Source organism: Nomia melanderi, chromosome 10 (genome assembly GCF_051020985.1).
Source record: "Nomia melanderi isolate GNS246 chromosome 10, iyNomMela1, whole genome shotgun sequence".
Classification (NCBI taxonomy): domain Eukaryota; kingdom Metazoa; phylum Arthropoda; class Insecta; order Hymenoptera; family Halictidae; genus Nomia; species Nomia melanderi.
The window spans coordinates 4,717,507-4,739,079 of record NC_135008.1 but is presented as its reverse complement, the minus strand read 5'-3'; the positions used below and the strand labels follow the sequence as shown (position 1 = coordinate 4,739,079).

The 21,573-nt window shown below is 50.5% G+C and overlaps 1 protein-coding gene across 8 annotated transcripts in view; it reads right to left on the bottom strand.

The window, feature by feature from the left end:
- The window catches only part of Sox102F (transcription factor Sox102F), a 175,196-nt gene that overhangs the window by 27,252 nt on the left and 126,371 nt on the right, over positions 1-21,573 (bottom strand). For all 8 annotated transcript variants that reach the window (XM_076371292.1, XM_076371293.1, XM_076371300.1 and 5 more), the window contains 2 exons: positions 14,585-15,313; positions 6,864-7,083 (listed from right to left, as the gene is read on the bottom strand). In XM_076371292.1, coding sequence (XP_076227407.1) covers positions 6,864-7,083; positions 14,585-15,313 — 949 coding nt within the window. The remainder of the gene's footprint in view (positions 1-6,863; positions 7,084-14,584; positions 15,314-21,573) is intronic.

Genomic DNA, 21,573 nt, shown 5'->3' with positions numbered 1-21,573 from the left:
GAAAAGATACACCGACGAGCCGACGACCCCGCTGCTCTCTCTTTCTCTCCGGCATCCCTCCAACCCTGCAGCGCACGGCTACACCCTGCCCGGGGAGGGGGCGAGAGAGCTCGGTGAGTCGGATAAGCGGCGCGCCCGTGTAAGTTGGATGCTTCGCGTGTAAAAAGGAAAAAGGAGGAGGAACGAGGGCCAGGAGCAGGGGGGAAAAGAAGAGAAAAAGCACATCGGGCGCGTTCATTTAGCCCCGTTTAGCGGCGACAGCCGGCTACGGAATCGCGCGGAACACGCTCCAGTGGATGCCAGAGAGCGGCGCGATCCACGAACGCCACTTTAGCCGAAAAGGACTGCTTGTTACGCGAACGTTTCTGATCCAAGGAATTCACAGGCGCGGAGGGCGCGATTTCCGCGATTCGCCGGCCCGAGCTCGCGCCGCTGCCGAGGAACGACCGGACCAGCGCGTTTGTGCTCCCCGCGGGCGCTTCCGTCGATGTTTAACCCTCTTTCGGCGTTCTGTGCGCTCGTTTCGAGCGAATGTTCGAATTTATAGATACGATAAAGTAATACTTCAGCGGAGGATGTTATTGAAACGTGAAATAACAGTGGAATTGGGATTCGCTTCGAAATACGCCCGGTGTCCATCATCAAAGGGCTAATGGAAGCCAACAATCAGCGGCCAGATGATTGTTTCCTCGCGCATTGGGTGCAGAGTACAACGACACTTTTCATAATAACCACGGAGCGATATCTATTCCCAGATTAATTTCGATTTCGGATCCGAGGGGCGGCCAATCCGAAGGTTGCACGCGTCATTTCCCGATGCAACGGTGTATAATGAACAGGACCTTTATTACGGAAACGCGGTACAAAAGAGCCGTACGTTTGAAACAACACGGTTCGAGCCCGTCTATCGGAACAACACACACGAAACGCGGCGAACAAAGACACAATGACGCGATGACGGATCACCGGGATCCAGGGCAAGCCAGCCGACGACTGATCTCCCTCCGCCGGGCTGGACAGTTTTGTTCGATATTAACGCAACAGAGCCCGGTGATTTTTGTATCGGTGGCCCAACCGTGCTCCGGGCGCGGGTATTGTCGGTCGATACGGATTTCACGAGCATTGCCGGCATTCTCCAGAGAGATAGCGGACGCACGGACACGTTTGATACAATATATAAGCGGTCGGGATTGGAGAGGGCTCGGGGGGTCACAAAGTAGCATTCTATTGACAGAAAGCTCGTCGCTCTCTCCGGTCCGCCGGTGATTATACTTGGTGATCATATCGCTCGTATATTGACAAACAGCGATACACACACAGAGAGAAAGAGAAAAGGGACGGAGAAAGGGAAGGGTGGGAATCATCCCCATTCCCGGACGTTCCCGTGTTTTACCACCCCTTCCGCTGGCCGGCCCTGTTTTCCTTTTTCTGCACGTCTACGCGACCCTCTGTCCTCCTCTCTCTTCCTCCCTCCTTCTCTCGTCTCCCTTCCTCCCGTTCCGTTTCGGTTTACCGTCCTCGTCGATCATCCCCCGCAGGTCTATGCGCCGCTGCAACCAGCCTCGGCTGCCGGCCGGGTGGTCGGGGGTGTGGTGGCCGTTCCCGTGGACGCTTCTCGTGCACCGGTGCACACAGACCGCCCACCGGCGACCCACAATACGCCGCTAATTCCCATAAAGCGCCGACCGATACGCAAATGGACAAACGTATGGACATACGCACAAGCGCCCCCGGCCCTCTTGCTGACCGGCCAAACACCGCACGCCATACACCCCCCTCTTGTTTCCGCCTGCTTCCTAACCCGGCATTCGTAGCTAGCATATCGCGGACCAGACCTCTCGTCCCGCCTTTGTGGATCATCATACCGTGTAATAACGAGACGGTCGCGCGAAAATGTCGTTCCAGCTTGCTCAAGACGTCGAATAATCGCGAGGATTTCAAAATTCGAATCGTCCGACACGACGTTAACCCCTTGAGCGATGAATTAATCGAGATGAAGTTTATCTAAAATTTGGTTATTTCCAGGATTTTGTATTTCCACGCGAAACCTGCGTTTCTCTCCACTGACGCTCTTTGGATGACGGTTTCAGGCTTCCACGGCGAGATGAATTCTTTGGTACAGATGAAGTTAGATACGGTGTTCCGTATCGGAGTACCTCTAATAATAGTTGCACCCCAACGATTCTGTATCAGGAATTGACCCGAATTTAGATTACATTTACTTGCCAGCGACGGCGAGACGATCGATTCGCCGAAGTGGAATCTATCCAGCAATGAACGCTAAGGAGCACGAAGATTGTTAATTACGGATGAACAGTTAGCCGTATCGTTTACAGCTTTCGTTCCAGTTTCCGCGGACGCAGGAAAGATGCAGACAATTCATCGACTCAGCTTGCCAGGCTAGATCCGTAGGATGCTGCCGCTGACAAAGATAGCCCGGCGGGAGAGCGTACGGCAGCAACCACCGTTAGCGTTTAGCCGAGCTCCCGACAGGAAATATACAACATCATCCGATTGTAATTAACGCAATCGCAATTAGTTCCACGGCAGCATAAAACGTGGTGTTCGCAACGGGCCGCTTTGAATTCCCCAAAGCACCCGGCTTCAATCAGCGGCAACACAGCGTGCGCGCGGAATAGGCGTACAGCGAGCGGAAATTTCATGCTCACCTGCAGCACTCTCCCGGTGGAGAGTCATCAAATATCTGTGCACGACGAAGGTCGAACATGCCTGGCCAGGTAAGAAGGAAGGTCGGCCGGCGCCAGTGAATGGGGGTCGATGAATGAAGGTAGTTCGCATGCTGAAGGGTCCTTTTCCGGTACCCTGTGTCAAGGACGTTTCAACCCCGGAATCGCTTCAGCCCTGATCCCCGAGGCAACGGCTCGTCCCGCGGAAGAATTTTTTCGAAAGAAAACCCCCGACTCGGGGAGGAAACTCTCGTGACGACGTTCAAGATGGAGAGACACCCTCCAACCATAGACACTATGGTTCGCTCCTGAACATTGCACGAGAAAGCGTTTCCACGTGAAAATGCTAAACGCGGCTAATGTTAGCTCTCGATCGAAAGATCTGATTTTCCAAGAGAATCTTCGATACAATTATTAAATCGGACGTTGGAAAATCTTGCCGAGACGTCTACGATCAGGATGATATCGAAGTCGGCAGCCAGTTCGCTGCGAGTAGCCAGCGGCTCCCCAGAAGTAGATAAGCTCGCATGCGTGTCTCGATTATCGAATATCATCGGCGGAACGTCATAAAATGCATAATGGCATATCGAATGGAGTGGCTCGCGTGTCCTCCGTCGGTGTAACTCGCAGTTCGTAAATAAAAGAGGAGCAATCGTCGGGAGTGCTTTGGGTCGGGCCAGTGCACCGCGCCGCGTCTGCACGGTCGAGCCACTGGGCGTGACAATATGCTCCTGCACAGGTGCAGCCGAAGGTATAGGTTCGCGGAGGCGCCTCGGGGAAGAAGAGACCAACCGAGGGAAAGAGAGAAACGGTGGCCGGGAGAAACACACAGCTCGAGAGAGAGAGAGAGAGGGAGAGAGAGAGAGAAAGAGAGAAGGAGCGTGGTCCTCTCGCCGCCCACGCGATCGGCCTTGCTCGTGGAGAAAGACGACGAGAGACGGGCGTCGTGCCGAGGGAGGACAGGAAGGAACGGAAAGGTAAGAAGGAGAGAAAAGGAACGTGCCGAGGAAAGAACAGGAGTTAGGTGTAGCCCTCGGACGAGTGTGTGCGCGCGCGTTCGAACGAGTACGTGGCCGCACACCTGTGCCAATGCAGCATGGCATAGAGTCGCATAACAGGTGGAAAGGTGAAAGAGAGAAAGAGAAGCGGGGGAGAGACCACCGGGGAGAGGAACAGAGAGGCAGAGAGAGAGAGAGAGAGAGAGAGAGAGAGAGGGGAAGGGAGAGAGAGAGAGAGAGAAAGAAAGAGAGAGAGAGGAGAATTGAGGAGAGGGAGATCCCCACTCGACCCCGAGTCTGCCAGCTCGAACATTACTATACGCCCTCCGGGACCAGAGAGGAGGAGAACGCTGAGACTACCGCCTTCCTCCTACGTTCTCTCTCTCTCTTCTTCGACTTCTACTAGCTCTCTTTCGCACTCAGCAGCCGATCCCTCTATCCCCCTTTCTCTCTTCTTTCCTTCACGGTCGCACTTCCGTTTCAACGTCAGCTAACTCTCGAGACGCCTGCCGCGCAAACGCCGCCGACAAATGCGTTTTCACTCGGTGCCGATGAAATGGCCGACGAGAAAACGTTCTCCACCCTTGAAAGGGCCGACACGCCGCGCCGCCGACGGTATACCCGCTGCGAGATTCCTCAAGACGATTCGCCAACCCGCCGGAAAGCCTTCTTCGTTGTCCTGAATGGCTTCTGGCGCATCGTAGTTCCGGGGGATGCTCGCCGCGAACGATTTCGCGTTGCTTTTGACGCAGAACGCGGAGCTTCCTGATACTGTTACGCTTGTATAGAGGATTCTCTCCTTTCGGGGAGCTTTCGAAATGTTCGGTCTCCAGGAATTTAAGAGTTTTCATCGGAATGCCTGGATTCGAGGGCAATCGAAGTTAATAATTATTTCACCTCGAAATTCAGGGTTTGGAAGGGTTGACGATGCGTCGAAGGTATTAGGTCGAGAAAGTTACCCTTCGTTTATGCTGCATTTCATGCAACTTTTCAAATTTTTGAAAAGTTCTTTACGAGAAAACGCGGATTCCAGTCGCGAGGAGGATGAAAGCACAGCTGGGTTCGCCGACAAGCGTAGACGCGGCTTTAACCGATCAGCTGGCTATCACCGGTACTCTCGCGGCGTGTTCCGCGGACAATGGGATGCTGCACCGCGCCGGTCGGGATCGACATCCCCGCGACGATCGTATCGGTGGGTATCGCGATGACTGGATGGTTCGCGCGACCTCGAAAACCGCGGGTCATCGCGTGGAAGGGAAACAACTGACGGTGGGGCGCGAGGAAACGCCGGAGAAACCTGTCTACCCGCAAAAATGGGCGCGTGCAGATAATGCCCCGGCGTATTACCGTTATTATGCCGGTCATTTACGTGCTGCGGACGACCGATGTTCCCTTTTCCCGTGATATCCCGCTAAATTCGCCCCGCGGCGGGAATTCTACGGACGCGTTTAAGCAAACACACTCACGCAACCCGGCCGAGATCTACCGGCGACCCGAACATCGATGCTCGTGGACCTACGATGTGATCGGTAGCCCGTCGATCTTCGCAATGATGTCGTGCCTGACGGGTTTTCAATTATTCCCGCCGCGGGACACAAAGCCGCCCGATACCGGGGAATCGTAATTTGCGAAGGAAAGAAACGCCGGTAGAGTTTATGGATCCCGAGACTCTCTTTCTTTCAATCACCATTAAACGATAACGATCGTTGTCCGGGTATCTACTATTTCAGCATGTTCAAACGTCACGGGCCGTTCCGTAGAACTACCCGATACGTCGCCGACATAAACGGCGCATAATGGTCGGCGCTAATAGGACATGAACTTGTCCAAGATAGGATCCGCCGGCGCGCGTCTTTTTTATCGGATTTAATAAAGTTTGCATCCCATCCGGAACCTGGTTTAAAAACCCTTAACCGGGGGAATAAGATTTTGTCGGGCTCGGGTCGTTGGGAACGAATGTTCGCATTACAATCCCCAATCCTGCGGCGGTCGCTATTAAATAATTATTGTGATTCGAGGCATGAGAAAAAAGGGGTTCTAATTACGACGCGCCGTAAACGAAAATCGTCGACCGAGGAAGGTTCTACGAGGAATGCGAAATGAATCGCGTGGCAATTCAGACATCTCGCGCGTTACACGCTCGACTGTCGAGACGCATGCCTCCGGGGGGAACGGCGCGGCTTGTCCGTTCCTGCGTAAATAAGGCGCGAGGAAATTATTGCCTGAGATAATAGTTTCCTTCACGGAATGCGTTTTCAATCGGTCTCTATCCGGGGATGGGTTCATTTGTTCGAACTCGAGCGGAACGTGCGAATTGCCCGCTAGTTCCGATCGTGTACGATTTCAGAATTAAACGTGTAAAATACTAATTGAAGTTGCACAGTGAATAAGTAATTGGATATTCGAAAGTTAACCTGACTCGTTCGATGGAAGATAATCACAAGGAATCCGCTAGTTCCATCGGGCGAGCAAAACTTACGAACAACAGGCAATATGTTAGTAACAGCCTCTTCCCGATCGCGACAAATTTATTACATAAATTTATACAAACCGACCGATAAATCCCGCATGCATCGCGATTATCTTCGGCTAAAGCAACATCGCGTGCGCCTCGCTTTCGTATCGGCGTTACTGGGTCGTCAACTCCAGTGTCGCAGACAATCCATTTCTCCGGTTCACGACGATCCATGACCCGCGTAAAGTCACGATCTACGCGAGTCACGCGATGCAAAGGCGATCAAACTTTCGTTATCCCCTCGCAATCGCTTCGAGATACAAAGCGTTGGTAATTCGCTACGTGAGCTTCTACAATTTACATCCAGATACAGATATATAACAAATATCTACATCTCAACGTCTTCCTTATTGACCTACTCTCGTTAACCATAAAATCTTCAAATCTAAACCAAACAAGAACTCATTCTTCCCATTCCACAATATCGAACAGTTCTCGTTGATCTATAGAAAATCTTAATTCCACAAACCCCTGTAGCAGATTTCGATCCAACCCTATCACAACCCTGTTTTAACCTCTTCAGTACCGAATCTTTCGCAAATCGAGCAACAGGAAGTCACGGAAAACACAAGGAAAAATATAATCTCCATTAACTCCAAATTAAAATCAGCCGATCAACCGAAGAGGTTAATACACCATAAACAATCACATCAAGAATCCTACCTTCGTCTGATCTTGCTGTTGCAGCAATTGTTCCCTGAGCAGCTGCAGCTGCAGGATCATCTCGGACAGTCTTCGTTCCTTCTCCGCGAAGCTCTCCGCGCACAGGACCCTGTGCAGGGCGGACGCCCCGTCCTGCTGTACCTGCGTCTCCGTGTTCTGCATCCTTCCGGAGGCAGGCGGTGAAGGCGCCACGCTGTTCGGCACGCTGGCGACGCCTCCGCTGTAACGTACACCGTTCGACCGTGGTCAATTACGTTCCTACGAATGTGTCGCAGGGGGACAGCGGCTCCGGTCATCGTGCCTTGTCATTTGCACGGGGAACGAGGGCGGCTGCTCCACTGGGTCGTAGGTGGATCGGCCGCGAACCCGCGGAGCTATTCGCGCGCGGGCAAGAGAGCTTCGAGCGGTCCGGAATGGTGTAGTGGTGGTCCGCGGTACACAGGGCTGGGAGCCAGGTGAATAATAGATAGGGTCGCGGCCGTGCAATCACGGCAGGCCGAGTGTTTGCTCCCGTGATGGGGTGGTTTTCTCTTTCCTTCCAACCCTGACCACCTTTCTCTCTCTCTCCGCCTCGGCCTCTCTCTTCCCGTCCCCCCATCGTTTCCCACTACGACGGATTTTTTCCCCCCACGGAGTGTACCCTCCCGGTAACCGCCCGAAGCTCTCGTTCCTCTTTTATGCCGGGGAAAATGGACCACGAATAAGTGATACGGACGCATTGTGCCGTGACCAGCCGCCGCGATGGGCTCCGGCGAGCGACGCAGCTCTGAAGGACGCGATTCAGGACGAAAGACCGCGGAACACTGACGGCGACGCGAATCTGGGGCAATATACGGTTCCGCGGGGCGCGTATGGTGCGCCCATGGCGTCACAGGGTCAGCCGTTAAAGGGACCGAATTTGAACGAGGAAAGGAAAAAATGTTCCGCGTGAAACTTTTAGACACTGGGAAAGATGAAAATGGATTGATTCCTTGTTGCTTGAATAATTGAGCTACCCGCTGGTGACTTCTTATTTTAGACGTCGATTGATAGAAGTTCTAAATGGCGTATTCATCGCGCTATTTCGGAAGATTTAAAATTTCGCTGGAAAACTTTCGAACGGCGCACGATTTAAGAATTGGCCGCTAAAATCGATAGGGGCTTCTACGTATAAATGCACGTGAACTTACGGGTGAATTCTGTTACCGCTGAATGGCGGCGAGATTGATTTCATCGGAATACCTTGTTAATCCCTTGTATTAAACGTCAAGTCAGAAGTGTTACGAAGAATGAATCGAATTTAATGAATACGAACATTCTGCGGCTAACATCAATCACCCGGGGTTCATGGATACTTAACTTACGCGCGAACCGTACGGTCATAATGAATACATCATTTCTTTCCTCGGCCGGCGTGTTATTAAGAATGAAATAACCCTGGCGATCCTGCGCCGAGGTGCGCGAGAAGGGGAAGGGTTAAATATAACTCGATTCTATCTCTAGAATTGCTTTGAATTTCAAACATTCCAACAAAAGTATGACGGTAGCGATCCTCTATGGACCAATGTACCATGGAAATCGCAAATGAACCGTGCGACAGGGGAAGAGGGCGAAACCGGGCGGGGGTGGGGGCTGAGAGGCTAGAAATGAATTCAGCATTGTACCCGGGGATTTAATTAGACGTTACACTGTGCACGTTTCTTGCGGCTCACCGTGCCGGGGAACAAAAATCGTGCATCATGAAACCGTTACTTATCGAAGAACGTCTTTTATCCTTGCGCGCTTATGAAAGACCCTTGCTGTGCGTGGCTTTCTTTCAGGCGATAATAACGCGCAGTGGGCGTCTACAAGATTCTATTCGCGCCTGTTGACCCCGAGTATCGTGCAACAAAAGGCTCATTCTGTTGCTATTATCATCTCCGCGTCGAACACATTCGGCGGTTCTAGCTTTCTCCGCGACCGTCCGAAATGAAACCGTCGCCGCGCGTCCTTCCGTTTATCGGCTCGATTTTCAAGCTAACCCTATCCCCCGTCCGTTCCAAGTTTAAAAATAGCGGCCCCGGCTGATAAAGAAAACGTGGCGATTCTCGAATCCGATGACAGGAGCGGCTCGTCCCTGATCATTCATACCGCTAACTGGGTCATTTTCGTAACGTAAGTGCCCTCTCTTTCGGCTGAAAAGCGGCGAACATTAATTAACGCGTCTCGTCCACGATGGTATGCAAATGTTATGTAATTCATTCCCGGGACAAATAATTGTATAGCCGATGTTACACGGCCGGCAGATTAGCAACGATAAAAACGGCACCAGCTGTACCCACTTTGCCAGCGTAATTGTAATTTTTAATACCGCGTATCTCGCTCATTACGGTATCGTCAAAAGACGAATCAATTATGTGTATCGCCGCGGAGGAAGGATTACCGGAGGCACGGAGATCTACTGTAAATATTTACACAATAATTAACGCGAAACAGTTTCCAGTTTGATCTCGCGGCTTTATTTTACTTTCTTTCGCGCGGCGATATTTCTCCTGTTTTCTGTTTTCTTCTTCTTTTTTTCTTTATTATTATTATTATTATTATTATTATCGCGGCCCCCAAGTTTAATTTCAGTTGGAGCACACATCGGCCGAGCGGTCATTATGAAATTGATACTTTTATCTTCGGTGTGTGTACCGAGCGTGGATCGTTAAAACTCTCGTGCACGCGTGCCACGCATGCTGAAGCCCGGCGAGGAGCGGCGCGGCGCGGTGGACGTAAGAATCGAGTGTAGAGCGTGTAATAATAATATACGCGCGTTTTTTTATCTCGAATCGTATTCAATCGACGCGCTGAATTTATGGAAAGCAATTATCGGCCGCGACGCCGTCCATAGGATTCCTTCGAAAGATGCTCCCTTTATATCGCTGGGAAAAAATCGATCGGCGCATTTGATTAGCGCGTTCGCCTATCCGCGATGCTCCTACGCTCGAGTGTGCGTCTCGTGAATAGTGGCACTGGCCTAATTCGCTTCCTATCAGTCCCACTGCCACGCTAAACTCTTGGCTTCCATCGATTCGCACGATCCCGCTGTACAATTGAACGTTGTGCATTTATAACTCCGCGATCGGCTCTGTCCGGACGCGAGAGTGACATGCATCGTAATTCAGATAGCACCGTTCCAGAAACTGAGAGCATAGCATAATAGAAGGATCTTCGGAATAGGAGACACGGATACATTGAGAATGAACGTCGACGGTAGAACTACCGAACGTTTGATATAATTAATACGTAATCTTCGTAAACATTGTAACAGACGATTCGGCTTCGTTTTTAAGACAATTGCGAAATAAGGAAACTGGAACCGGTCGTTTGAACAGGTTCAGTAGTTCTCATGTCATCCTCGATGTTCTTGATTGCTACTCTTACGAGATGATGTATATAAATGATAGATGTATCAGCAGGTATCAAAGCATTCTATCTCAATTTACTCAGACGTCCGACTATTCTCCTATGGACAAACAAATTACGAACCCGCCGACCCTAGCAGCCCGTCAAACCGAAAGTAACCTTTGAATTTCCCACAATCGAAGAACTTCTGCATAGACAAACAGGCAGGCGCTTATTTCTACGTTTCCAATAAGCAATCTATCTTCCCGCGAAGACACCGGCGATCATCAATTACGCTTCGAGAATGAAAAAAAGTATCCGCCAGCGACTAAATCCGAAGATTAAAGCATCAACGACCGTGAACATTTTGGTCGGCCGCGGAAGGGATTAAACGGAACGGCGAGTGCCCGGTCGCGGCGGTGCGCATTCATTGCCCACGTTCCCATGCGCGTGCCCATAAAATCCGTCGTTTCGCGACGAAGATGACTGAGTGAAAAGAGAGGCGAAGGGACGATGATTCCCCGTCGAAAGGCATGCGTCACGGTGTTCATCGGTCATCGCGAAGGCTGCAATTTACTTGAAAACCGCGGATACCGATCGACCGTTAAACAAGTATTTTCGAGTGTCCCGTTATTCGCGGTGGGCCGGGGATGGGGGATCGGGTCCAGAATTGAATGTATTCCAAAAAGCGGGTGAACCTCGGCGGTAAGTGCGAGTCATCGTACAGTTGGCTGAATTTTGGAAGAATTTTGGCCGGATCCGCGCCGGTGTGGGCAGCCGGCTGGCACGATTCTGTCCGCTCGTTCAGCGTTGCCAAGCTCACTTTACTCCGAACGATTGCGCGTACACCGCGGGCCGGGCGTTTTGTTACCGTTCGGCCATTTTTCCGAGGCGATCCCCGACGCGGACACTCGATACATATTGCGGCCGACGAGGTTACGCGTGTCGCGCGGGGTTGTCTCGGAAATCGAACGGACGGCTCCCGACTGTTCCTCGCGGCAGGAAGTTCGACGGTGAATTACGTTCGTCCTTATATGTCCGCGAATAAACGCGGCTGATTAAATCGATACGGGATGCTTAACCCTTTGCCGCCCGGAGTATTCTCGGTTCTCCGCTCGGAAATCTGCATCGATGTTATTCAACTTGGTTACATTTTAACGCGACACTTTGGTAATCTCGTTAAGAGCATTCGGGGAGCGGTGAGATTGTAATTGTGTATGATGCGATTAGGATATTAGGAATAATCATGGTAGAAATAGGGAAATATTCGATAAATAGGAAAAGGTTGCTTCCTGTTCGAACGAGAGAAATGGCGGCCGTTCGACGGTGAGAACGATAAGTTTCCCTGGAAAGGTTCATCGATTCCCCGCGGAGAGTCGTTAAAGAAGACAATCGCATCTTTATTTATTGTATCGAATTTTACGCGGAACGGTTCGGAAACGAGACCGGAATCCGCGGCTCGCAATTAGACACGTGTGGATAATCTTTACTCTGTATTCTCGACTTTGTACATTGTGTGCACAGTGGGAACGGAAAAACTTCAGCATCGCCGTCGCGCCGATACAAAGAATCAATTCATTGACGGACCTGATTATGTCGTGTACCTTGTTTTCCACCGACTATGTTCGGTAGTTAAACTAGTACTTCGCACGCCGAATTAACTTTGTGCGAATTTTTAGGTTTGTGAAGTGGACTGTATTTACTTGTGAAAATCAGTGTAGTGACTCGAAATATGTTCGATGCTCTCTATGTGCTTGTTGACTATTTGTTTCCAACTATGATTCTCGACTGACTATTCTCGACTGCTATTCTCGACTCGCTAATCTCCACTCGCTAATCTCCACTCCCTGGGCCTCCCAGAATCGTCTTCGACGACACCTCCGCAATGTCGTCTTCGCGGGGGTGAAGACGTTCTGGTTGGCCCTTTTCGCTCTGAAAATGGTTGTGGAAGGGAGACACAATCCCTTCCCTTCTAGTCTTCCTAGTTGCTAAAGTTAATAACTAATTCGTCCCGTTTGCAATCGCCGACCGTGGCAGGTAAAAAGCAAGAAACGCTTGGCCTTAGAAACACATGCTAACGGACGGGCAAGAGAGTTAAAAATACTGGTGACTGGACACCAGATGTAAACAATAGGCAAAGAAAATCTACAGCAATAATCGCGGGCCTTATGGGTTCAGGGATTTATGGCTGCCACGGTCCCTTCTCGTAATACCGTAAAGACGATTGCAAGTTGTGAACGGGACGAAGGCTCCTATTATTTCGAAAAAACTACCAAATGTACAATAAGCCGTAGCAAACATAAAAGGTGTATACAAACTAAAAAGTACGATGGTTCTAAGGGGTCGGAGGAAACGTTAAGGCTGTAAGTGGCCTTAACAGATTACATACAGCAATTATTATTACGTGACCGTGCGATATCGTTGAATATAGACTAATCGTTTCGGTACGATAACTCACACAGGCTCCAGCCGCCGGCGATTACTTCGACCGGTTTTATTTCTTACCGAGCTGTTTCATATCGTACGGATTCACCGAAGGAACGGGCCCCTCTCTCCTCGATTATTGTAATTACTTTCGGAAAAAATGCTGCCCATAAATATTAACGACACCGCTTTGCGATCGAACTGTCTGGTAGTTGGAAATCGAAGTTTTTGTGGCTGATAACAGTTAGCTATAATGTAACGATTTCTTATCTTTGTCATTCTATATCAGCGTATGTAATTAATGTTCTCGTTAAACCCTCCAGGCAACGTCTAGCTCGAGGAATAATGGAATCTAATCGTTGTTCGAGCCTTTATTCGACGCAAGAATGTTATTCGAGCACGATCGAAACGATTAAAACGATCAGGAACAATAAGAATTTTTATTCCTCGGTTCCCGGCAGCGTCGCAGATCCCTTATCGTCTTCCGAGGCATGTTTCTTTGTCTCGAGCCGAGAAGTCAGATATTTTCGGGCTCACTGTGGATCCCTTGTTTTTTTGCCCGGCCCTCTCCCATCTTCCGACTTCCTTTCCGCCCGCTCGCTTTGTATTTCGGATGGACGTTCGGTAACGAAGAGTCCGTTTGCGACGCGGAATCTGTGGATCTTGTCGTTCCGCCGAACAATGGATGCTTTTGTGGGCCACTCGCAGCAACTAAAAAGCGAGCCGCGGTTTATTATTCGCGGAGATTCCGATAGGACGGGGGATCGGTGGAAAATCATTGCCGCCGTTGATTACATCGGCACGGATATTATTAGAACTTGAATTTCTCGAAAGAATCCCGGGGGAAACGGAAGGAAACTGGGAGCTCATTGTTCTCGAATTCGCTGGAAATCGGTTAGAGCGATTCGACGGATCCGGATAGACGCAGGCCTGATGTAGAATGAAATGGTAGTCGCCGAGGAGGATAAATATCTCGTCTTCCACTTTCTATCTTTCAGCGACGATAAAAAAAAACGCGTAACACGCGACGAACATGATACTATTAACCTGAACTATCCAAGAATAACATTCGGAGATTGATAAGCTTTCTACAGTGTGGTGGAAGAGTAATTGAACATTTCCTTGTTGACTATTTCGCGTCCGCCGACGAGTGCATTGTGTACCGAGGAAGCTTAAAGATTCTTATCTTGATTTTATCTGCATAATACGGTCCAAGATGATATAGTTCGATCAATCGCGAAGCTCGGAACATGTTTACTCTGTAATTAAATGATAATTATGTAATAATTTAGTCAAGCCGATAATTTCGAAATGTAGACTGCAAAGCGGTACACCGCCCGGGTGTCGATCTCCGAAAGAATACCGACGTCAATTCGGTTGGGGCCATTAGGCGATAATCGCCTCCGATGATACGAACAGAAGCGAGATTCGTTTTTTAAGCTATATTTACCAGTTATGTAAAGTATTGAGTACGCGATAGCGCCGCGAAGACAACGGAGCAGATTAAGACCGAACGATTGCAACACTGTAACGAAGCTACAGTTTCAATGGCCTAGAGCACAATATCGGCTAATTAAAAGGGTTGCGTAATTCGTCGCTGTAGGACGTTGAGGTGAAGCTGCATCTAATTTTCCTACGCGCTATACGGAACACCGATGCATTTGCATACCGGACGACAACGCTATTTACGGAAACTGATTTCATTTCTCTTAATCGCATTTTCCAGCGATGTTCGATCGGTATCGTTCCCTGTATCTCCGGTGTCGTATTCTATGCTCTTTAATATCCTCCCCTAGCGTTATTATCAAAGCTCTTTAGAAAGTGACTCGTTCAATTAACAGGCCTATCAAGTGAACTTACATCAACCCCTAAATCAAACCTAGTCCAGACCTCTGAAATCTTTCAACGACCCTTATCGAACCTTACTCCGTAACGTCACCTGAACTAACCAGTGCGTGTTGTGTCCCGTCGGGGTGGACGACGGTGGCGGGCTGTTCCGCCTGTTGTTGGTAGTGTCGTCCTGCAGCGACAAGGACTCGCTGTTCATCTTACAGGTTAACCTCTTCAGCACGTCGTCCATGGATCGCTTGCCGCCTGGCGTAGCGCTGCTGCCCCCGTTGTTGTTGTTGTTGTTCTGCGTGACGGTGTTGTTGTTGTTGTTGTGATGGGGATGGTTCGGGTAGTACGGGTCAACGGTTAGGGGTGTGGGCGGCGAGCCGCACTCCGAGGAGCTAGCTGGTTCCACGACACCACCGGACGAAGACGATGTGTTCGTGTGGTGATGGTGATGATGATGATGGTGATGGTGGTGGTGAGGATAGTGGTAGGGGGTCAGGGTGTCCTGGTTTCCGTGCACGATCCTCTGTCGCTTGCTGGTGCGCAGGGAGTTGGACGACGGCGACGGCGAGTCCCTTAGATCCGGCTCGCTGGTCGTCGCCGGTGAGGAACAACCGGACGACTCGCAGTCACCTCCCCTCTGATGAGGATAGCACTCCTCGATGCCGACGGGGGTGGTGGGATCCTCTTCGCCGACGGCAATCTCGCCACCGGGACCACCGGTCACCGACGAGGTCGTGTCCTCCTCCTCCTCGTTGCCTGCGCCTGCCACTGTACCCGTGCCGCCCCCGCCCTCCGATAGCTTCGTTGGTGGTGACTTCCTCTTTGAGGACATCCTCAATCTGAAAGCGAAACGGAAACGTCCAGGTGAGTTTGTTGCACGCGCTGGACCGACCGGCAACTGTTCTTGCTTTGTCGCCGCGATGTAACAACGATAACGCTTCTCTCTCTCTCTCTCTCGCTCTCTCTCGCTCTCTTTCTCTCCCGCTCTTTCGTTCCTTCTTTCTCTCCTCCAATCTAACATTCTCTCCTTTTCTCTCACTCTTTCTCGCTCTCGATCAACGTACGCCGGGAGCTTGTGCTACAGTTCTTTTGCCTGTGTGTCCGTGTACGGCCGGATACTTTTTGTCTTTTTCTTATCGAATTACGCAGCATAAAGAGTACTTTGTTTCCTCGTGTCGCGCGGTAATTGCGCAATCGCCGCAACAAAGTCGTCGCGGCGCACCGCCTCGGCCCGCGGGCGCTATATTCTTCGCAGGAATCTCGTTACAATACATAATGCGCGGGGATAGTTCACGGTAGCGCATGTCACGGTTAATGGCACGTTGCCGACAATTCGCTGTAAATCATTCCCGGCGCGGACAAACGGCCGGCGATCCAAGGACTTTGACTTACGGCTTGTTAACACGGGAACCGTGAATCTTTGGGAACAATTAACCACCCTCGGACAGTCAGCTAACTCTCCACCCACCGGGCCTCCGCTGCCCCCGACGTCTAAACGGATTTCAAGGATGGATTTAGTCAAGGTGTGTCCACGGGCTAGACGACGGCTCGCCTCCTTACCGGTGACCCCCGACACCCCCGCCCGTCTGAACTCTATCTGACGTTAATTTAGCCAGCCTCGCCTAGACCCGGTCCGCTCATTTCCGTCTACAAATTACCAAATCTAAATCCAAATCGCCGAAAACGGGGACTCGCCCCCGAGACGATATTACGCAAACGTAACACGAGGCGCAATAATTGAAGCGCGATCATTGAGCGTGGATTATTATTGTTGTCCGCGAATGTCGTAATCCTCTTTCTATCAATCGGCCAAGATCGTGACGGGGGGACGGCGCGACGGGGCGGCTCGGTCTAAGCGAAACACACGCTCTGGAACGATTATCTGGCAACCGGCAAAGCTGAGCGAGGTTGCGAGGTCAGGAGCTGAACAACTACGGCGCTGAAGGCGATCTCGCTCCCGAAATCGCGGTCTACGTGACGATATCGTCGAGGCTGTTTCGTCAGATACCGGTGGACGTGTAATCTCGGAGCAATTCAATTGTGTTTCGACGGTTTCGCTCGATTCTCTTTAAACGCGGCTTATCCGGCACAACCACGAGCGGACCGTTCGTATCACTAGGCTTAGACTCAGTTCCATGGGAAAGGATATTTCATGGAACTTCTTTCGAAGATTCATAGAATTCGATCGAAATCCTTTGATTCATCATCGACGCATCGATACAGTTCAACTATCCCAATTGTAAGGATAATCGAAACCAAAGACTTTCGTTCGAATTCCATTTTAAAACTCCGACTACCCTTCGGTGGAAGATGCAGCGAGCGAAGAGTAATGTCGCGAGACCAAACGAGCCGCGTGTAATTAGAGAAAATCGGCGAGACCGCCCACAGCTTCCCGGAACGCAAGTGAAGCGTAAAAAGCCGGCGCTCCGGACATTCCCGGCGTTCCCGGAATTTCCGGAAATCGCGATTTTCCTCGGCGTCGGGCTCGACGAAGCTCAGCCGCGCCGGAGCGCGCTCGCCGACGCTTTGTCAGCCGGCGTGCACGCGTGACCGGCCGGCTTTTTTCGCGGATTACGCGTGCATATTCGTGCACGCGCGTCACCGGGGGAGCTGGCCGGGCGGCGTCGGCCGGGCGCAGCGAACACGTGCTTCCTTTACGACGAGTCGCATGTGTTGCGATCGCAGCGCGCCCGAAAAAGCCGGCCCCTGATAAAGAAGCCCTGCTTCGACGATAAATCGGCCGCGCGCGGGAACGAGGAAAGAATTGTCGCCGGTTAACTGTGCTCGTTCGTCGCTCGATGGTACTGCGCCCACCGAGTGAAATAAGGTCCACGGGCTACGAAAATTTCGAGTGTCGACGGGCTCGACAGGAATTCCGGTTCGCTGTTCCTTTGAAATGGTTCTTGGCTCACCGGGAAAGACGTAACGCTAGAACTATCTACCGAGCACTTCAACTGACCTTTTAACCCTTTGCACTCGAGAGGTGACTCTCGGTCGCCACTTGATTTGACACAGTAAAACTATAGAATGTGATGTTTAATGTTAAACTTTGCATAATACCCCGATACGTGAAACATTGGAATAAAACAGCTATGTTCCTCAATGTACTGGTGATTTCTCCTCGAATTAGTCTCGAAGAACATCGTCTTCGCCTCGTAGAAATGTTAAATATTTCTAGTAAGAAACATCCGAGTGCAAAGGGTTGATCTTTCTCTCTAGAGACTACGAGCGTGCATCTATGAAGATTTTAAACGACTTACATTGTAGTTTGGCTATTAACAAATCAACTTCTTTGGTTATTTCTCTGAGAAGCATGCGTGTCTTTTTACTAATTGTGAGAAAGAAATTAGGAGTGATTTCGGTGTGTCCGGCAGTGTTAACGATTGAAGGACTGAATTTCTCTTCTCGTAAATGTGAAAACTCTTGAATAGTATTCGTGAGTCACTCGATCTCCCCGGATTAATACGTTAACCGGTATGGTAAATAATTTGGCGTGCGCATCATCCCAACATGTTAGTCATCAATGACTAACTAGACATGAATGAAGAATCCGTGTCGGCCGCTGGCGACCAATATGGCGGACGACTAGCTAGGACGGCTAGCATGGTGCTACGTAGTCGAAAGTCCATCGTGTCTCGTTGACCCCGAAGACACACGATAATGACGGGATTGTGCCGAATTTCTCCACTGTCCTCGGACAAACGCCGCCGCTGGCCGTGCTTTCTCGAGCGCGCACCGCTCGGAGCCGAATATTTTTTTAAAAACAGAATCGATTGTTACGCAACCGAAAACGTTCGTGGCTCGGATGTCCTTCGGTTTAGCCTTTGCCTCCTCCGATAAGATATTTAGGAAAACACGTAGAACTACGACAAACGATTCCTAAATTTACTCGGGGACGATACGGCGCTCAGAGGTCCCAGAATTCCACGAAATCGCCTTTCAACCTGATCGATCGAACAATGGAAATAAGGTGATCGTTACCGCACAACCGCCGATATCCGAAATAGCTTCCCGAAAATGCTCGAGATGAATATTAATCTTCGGGTCAATGAAACTTCCACCTCGCGATCCCATTACGGTTCTACTTTTTTTCTCGGCAACACGACGACCGATTGTTTCCACGGAGTGCTGTCTAAATTCTGAAACATTTGAAGCCCGCAGACGTCACGCATTTAACCGAGAACGTCATCGACTGTAGCGCTGGCAACTGTCACGGGAATATAATTTCCGAGACTGATGAGACACTCAGGTATCGCAAAAATAGTGACACGCTTTCTTTTGTTCGACCGTTCCCGCGCCGCTGGCATTCCACGCCGAAGAGTATCATCTCCATCGATCCACGAGATGGAAGATGTTCTAGCCAAAAATCCTCGTAATCGTCGCGACAGTTAAACGTCTTGTAACTTGTCAGTTCATACGTGATCCCGGCAACGTTGATACGAAATAAATCTTTCGGCGCTGTTTGAACGGCGAATGTAGATTAAATTTGAAAGTCATTGGGTCAGGCTGGTTAAAACTGCGGTGCACCAGAAAAAGGGAGCTCATTAATTCATGGAGATCCTGAATCCCACCGGTCTTAAGATAATTCTTGATTATTCTTTCACGAGGCCGTAGGAAAACGAGAATTATCTACTTTAAAGGGACGTCATATAGAATCTCGCAATCTCTACAGCATATTTAAAGTTTCCCGAGCCCAGAACTGCATTTCTTTCTCAAGCCCTCGAGACTCGAATAGAAAAGCCATGAAATCGGCGAACGAAGAATCATTCGCGGCGTAAATATTGCAGTTGACGAACGAGTTTCTAAATTAGACATTCTTTTACATCGCAATCCGCGTGAAATCAGCGCAAGTTCCGAAAATTCTGAAACCCGGGAGACTTTCGGACGCGAGTTTCAAGAATAAAGCATTTCGCTCCGAAGCCGGCGCTGGTTGCAATTGTTCCCGGCACGCCGGCGAGAGTTCACCGCGGCTGAAAGAGGAGGAGAGCACGGTGGAAAATCGCGAGCGACGCGCGGCCGCAAGATAAATTTCGCCGAGTGGTCGCCCGCTCGCTCGCGGTTCCGTCATTGTCACGGTGCCGGCTCGGCTCTACATTTTCCATTGTCTGAGCGGCGGCGGAGGGCTCGCTCTAGATTTCCACGCAGGCCCGTTTGTGTCGCCGCGGCCACGAGCTGCTGAAACTCGCCGCTGTCCTTATACGAGAAGTATTTCTGTCGCGGGGAAACAGAGACAGCGGGCTGGGCGCGTCTGCGTTTCACGTGGCCGTCGTAATTGCTTCGCGAAACGCGCGCGCGGCTCTCTCTCTCTCTCTTTCTCTCTCGGCGTCTAAGCCTAGGCCTAGGAGGCGGAACGAAAACAGCCGGCGAAAAAAAGAGAAATATATATTTTTAACCGCCAGATGCCGTCAAGGACCGGGCGACTGAAATCACACGGGACGGGCCGGTGGGGGAGAAGAAGCCACGCGGCCCGACAATGCACGAAATTTGTTTCCCCGGAAGGGCCCGGTGTCCGGCGACAAAATAAATCTCGGCCGCCGGCGAATATCGGCGTTAGTCACCGGAAGTAACATTGTCTAGTTATTTTGAAGATGAGTTATTCTAGGCGCAGCCTCACTGCCAGCGATCGTCGAAATTTATTCTGTCTTCTTTCGCGCGCTCGAACCTGAGAAATTGTAAATACAATACGCGCGATTCGTAAATTTGTCAGCGTCGCCCGTTCCCCGAATCGGTCCGGCCCGGTCCGCCGCCATTTGTTGCGGCAACATTTTGTGAGATATTGTTCAACGTGGAAAATAGAAGAGGTGGCGATTTTCTGAATATATCGTTTACGGTCCCGAATAACAACGCGGCTGAAGTAAATTTGACTCGGTACGCTTAAAATAGGGGATCGCCGGCTGTCGTAAATCATAAAATTGGACTTGGTAGAGGCGTGCCGGCGGCGGTGGTGGTGGTGGTAGCGGCTTATCCTCCGCAATGAGAGCTGCCCGTTGATAAGATGCAGTTTTACATGCACCCGTAACATTGGTTTCAATGATAGTTTTATCTACGGAGTAAGTGTAACTGGGATGTTCGACCTTTCCCGATAAGTCGAGCATTGTGTCCGATCGCACGCGGCGCGTAAGCGCTAAGATAATTGCGTTGCAGTTTACTATACGCCTCCGGGACCGGGTAATTTCATAATGATTTACGATAGCGCGTAATAAGAACGACCGGAACACGATTAAGCGCCAATGCGATCGTAGGAGAATCGGAGTGCGCGGCTCCCCCTCCACTCTCAGTTGTTCGAGTCTATCAATTTTTTGGTTACTCCGGTTCGTTTCCGTATCTCCCGGTTTTTTCATCGGCCTGTTGGGAAACGTGCTCGTTGTTTCCCGGATTACCGATCTTGGTAACAGAGAATTCCATCCAGCCGTTGAACAGGAAAAAACGCGACGACCAGATAAAAAGCGAGAGGATTTAAAACCGAGAGCTCGATTTCGAAGAAAGAGGAGCCCGATGGGACGGGGGAAAATTGTTACAAGGTTTCTTTCCGTCGACGACGGAACAGCGAGACAAAATAAAACGCTGTTCAGCTGGCATTTCCATCGAAACGATCGAACCGGGATGGCTAAGGGATGAAGAGGTGGATGCGGTGTCTTTTGTGGAAAGGGGAAAGATGATTTGCGCGATTCCTCATTTCGTCAAGTTAATGAATCGGTATCGGAATGAATGGGAATGCGGTATCGAGGAGAGAAGGGAAGAAACAGAGAGAGAGAGAGAGAGGGAGAGAGAGAGAGCACTCGCAGAACAGAAGAGGAAGATCCGCTGATTTATCTCGTGTTCGTAACGGATGAGCCTACGGTTTATCGATGTCGGATTATCAGACGCGCTGCTTAAGGATCGCGAACGCACGAGATCGTGAACACTGAAATTAGCCAACTGCGTTTCCGCTAATTTGCATCATTCGTACCGGAACGTGCAACTGTCGCGGCGCGTTTCGTTCCGTGGAAATTTGATGCGTTCCAGACGGCCATTTTGAAAGTGCACGTTCACAACGTGCGCGCGGTTATCTGGTTAATTAATCAGCGAAACGTACGCCGTGATTTGTCGATGTAATCAC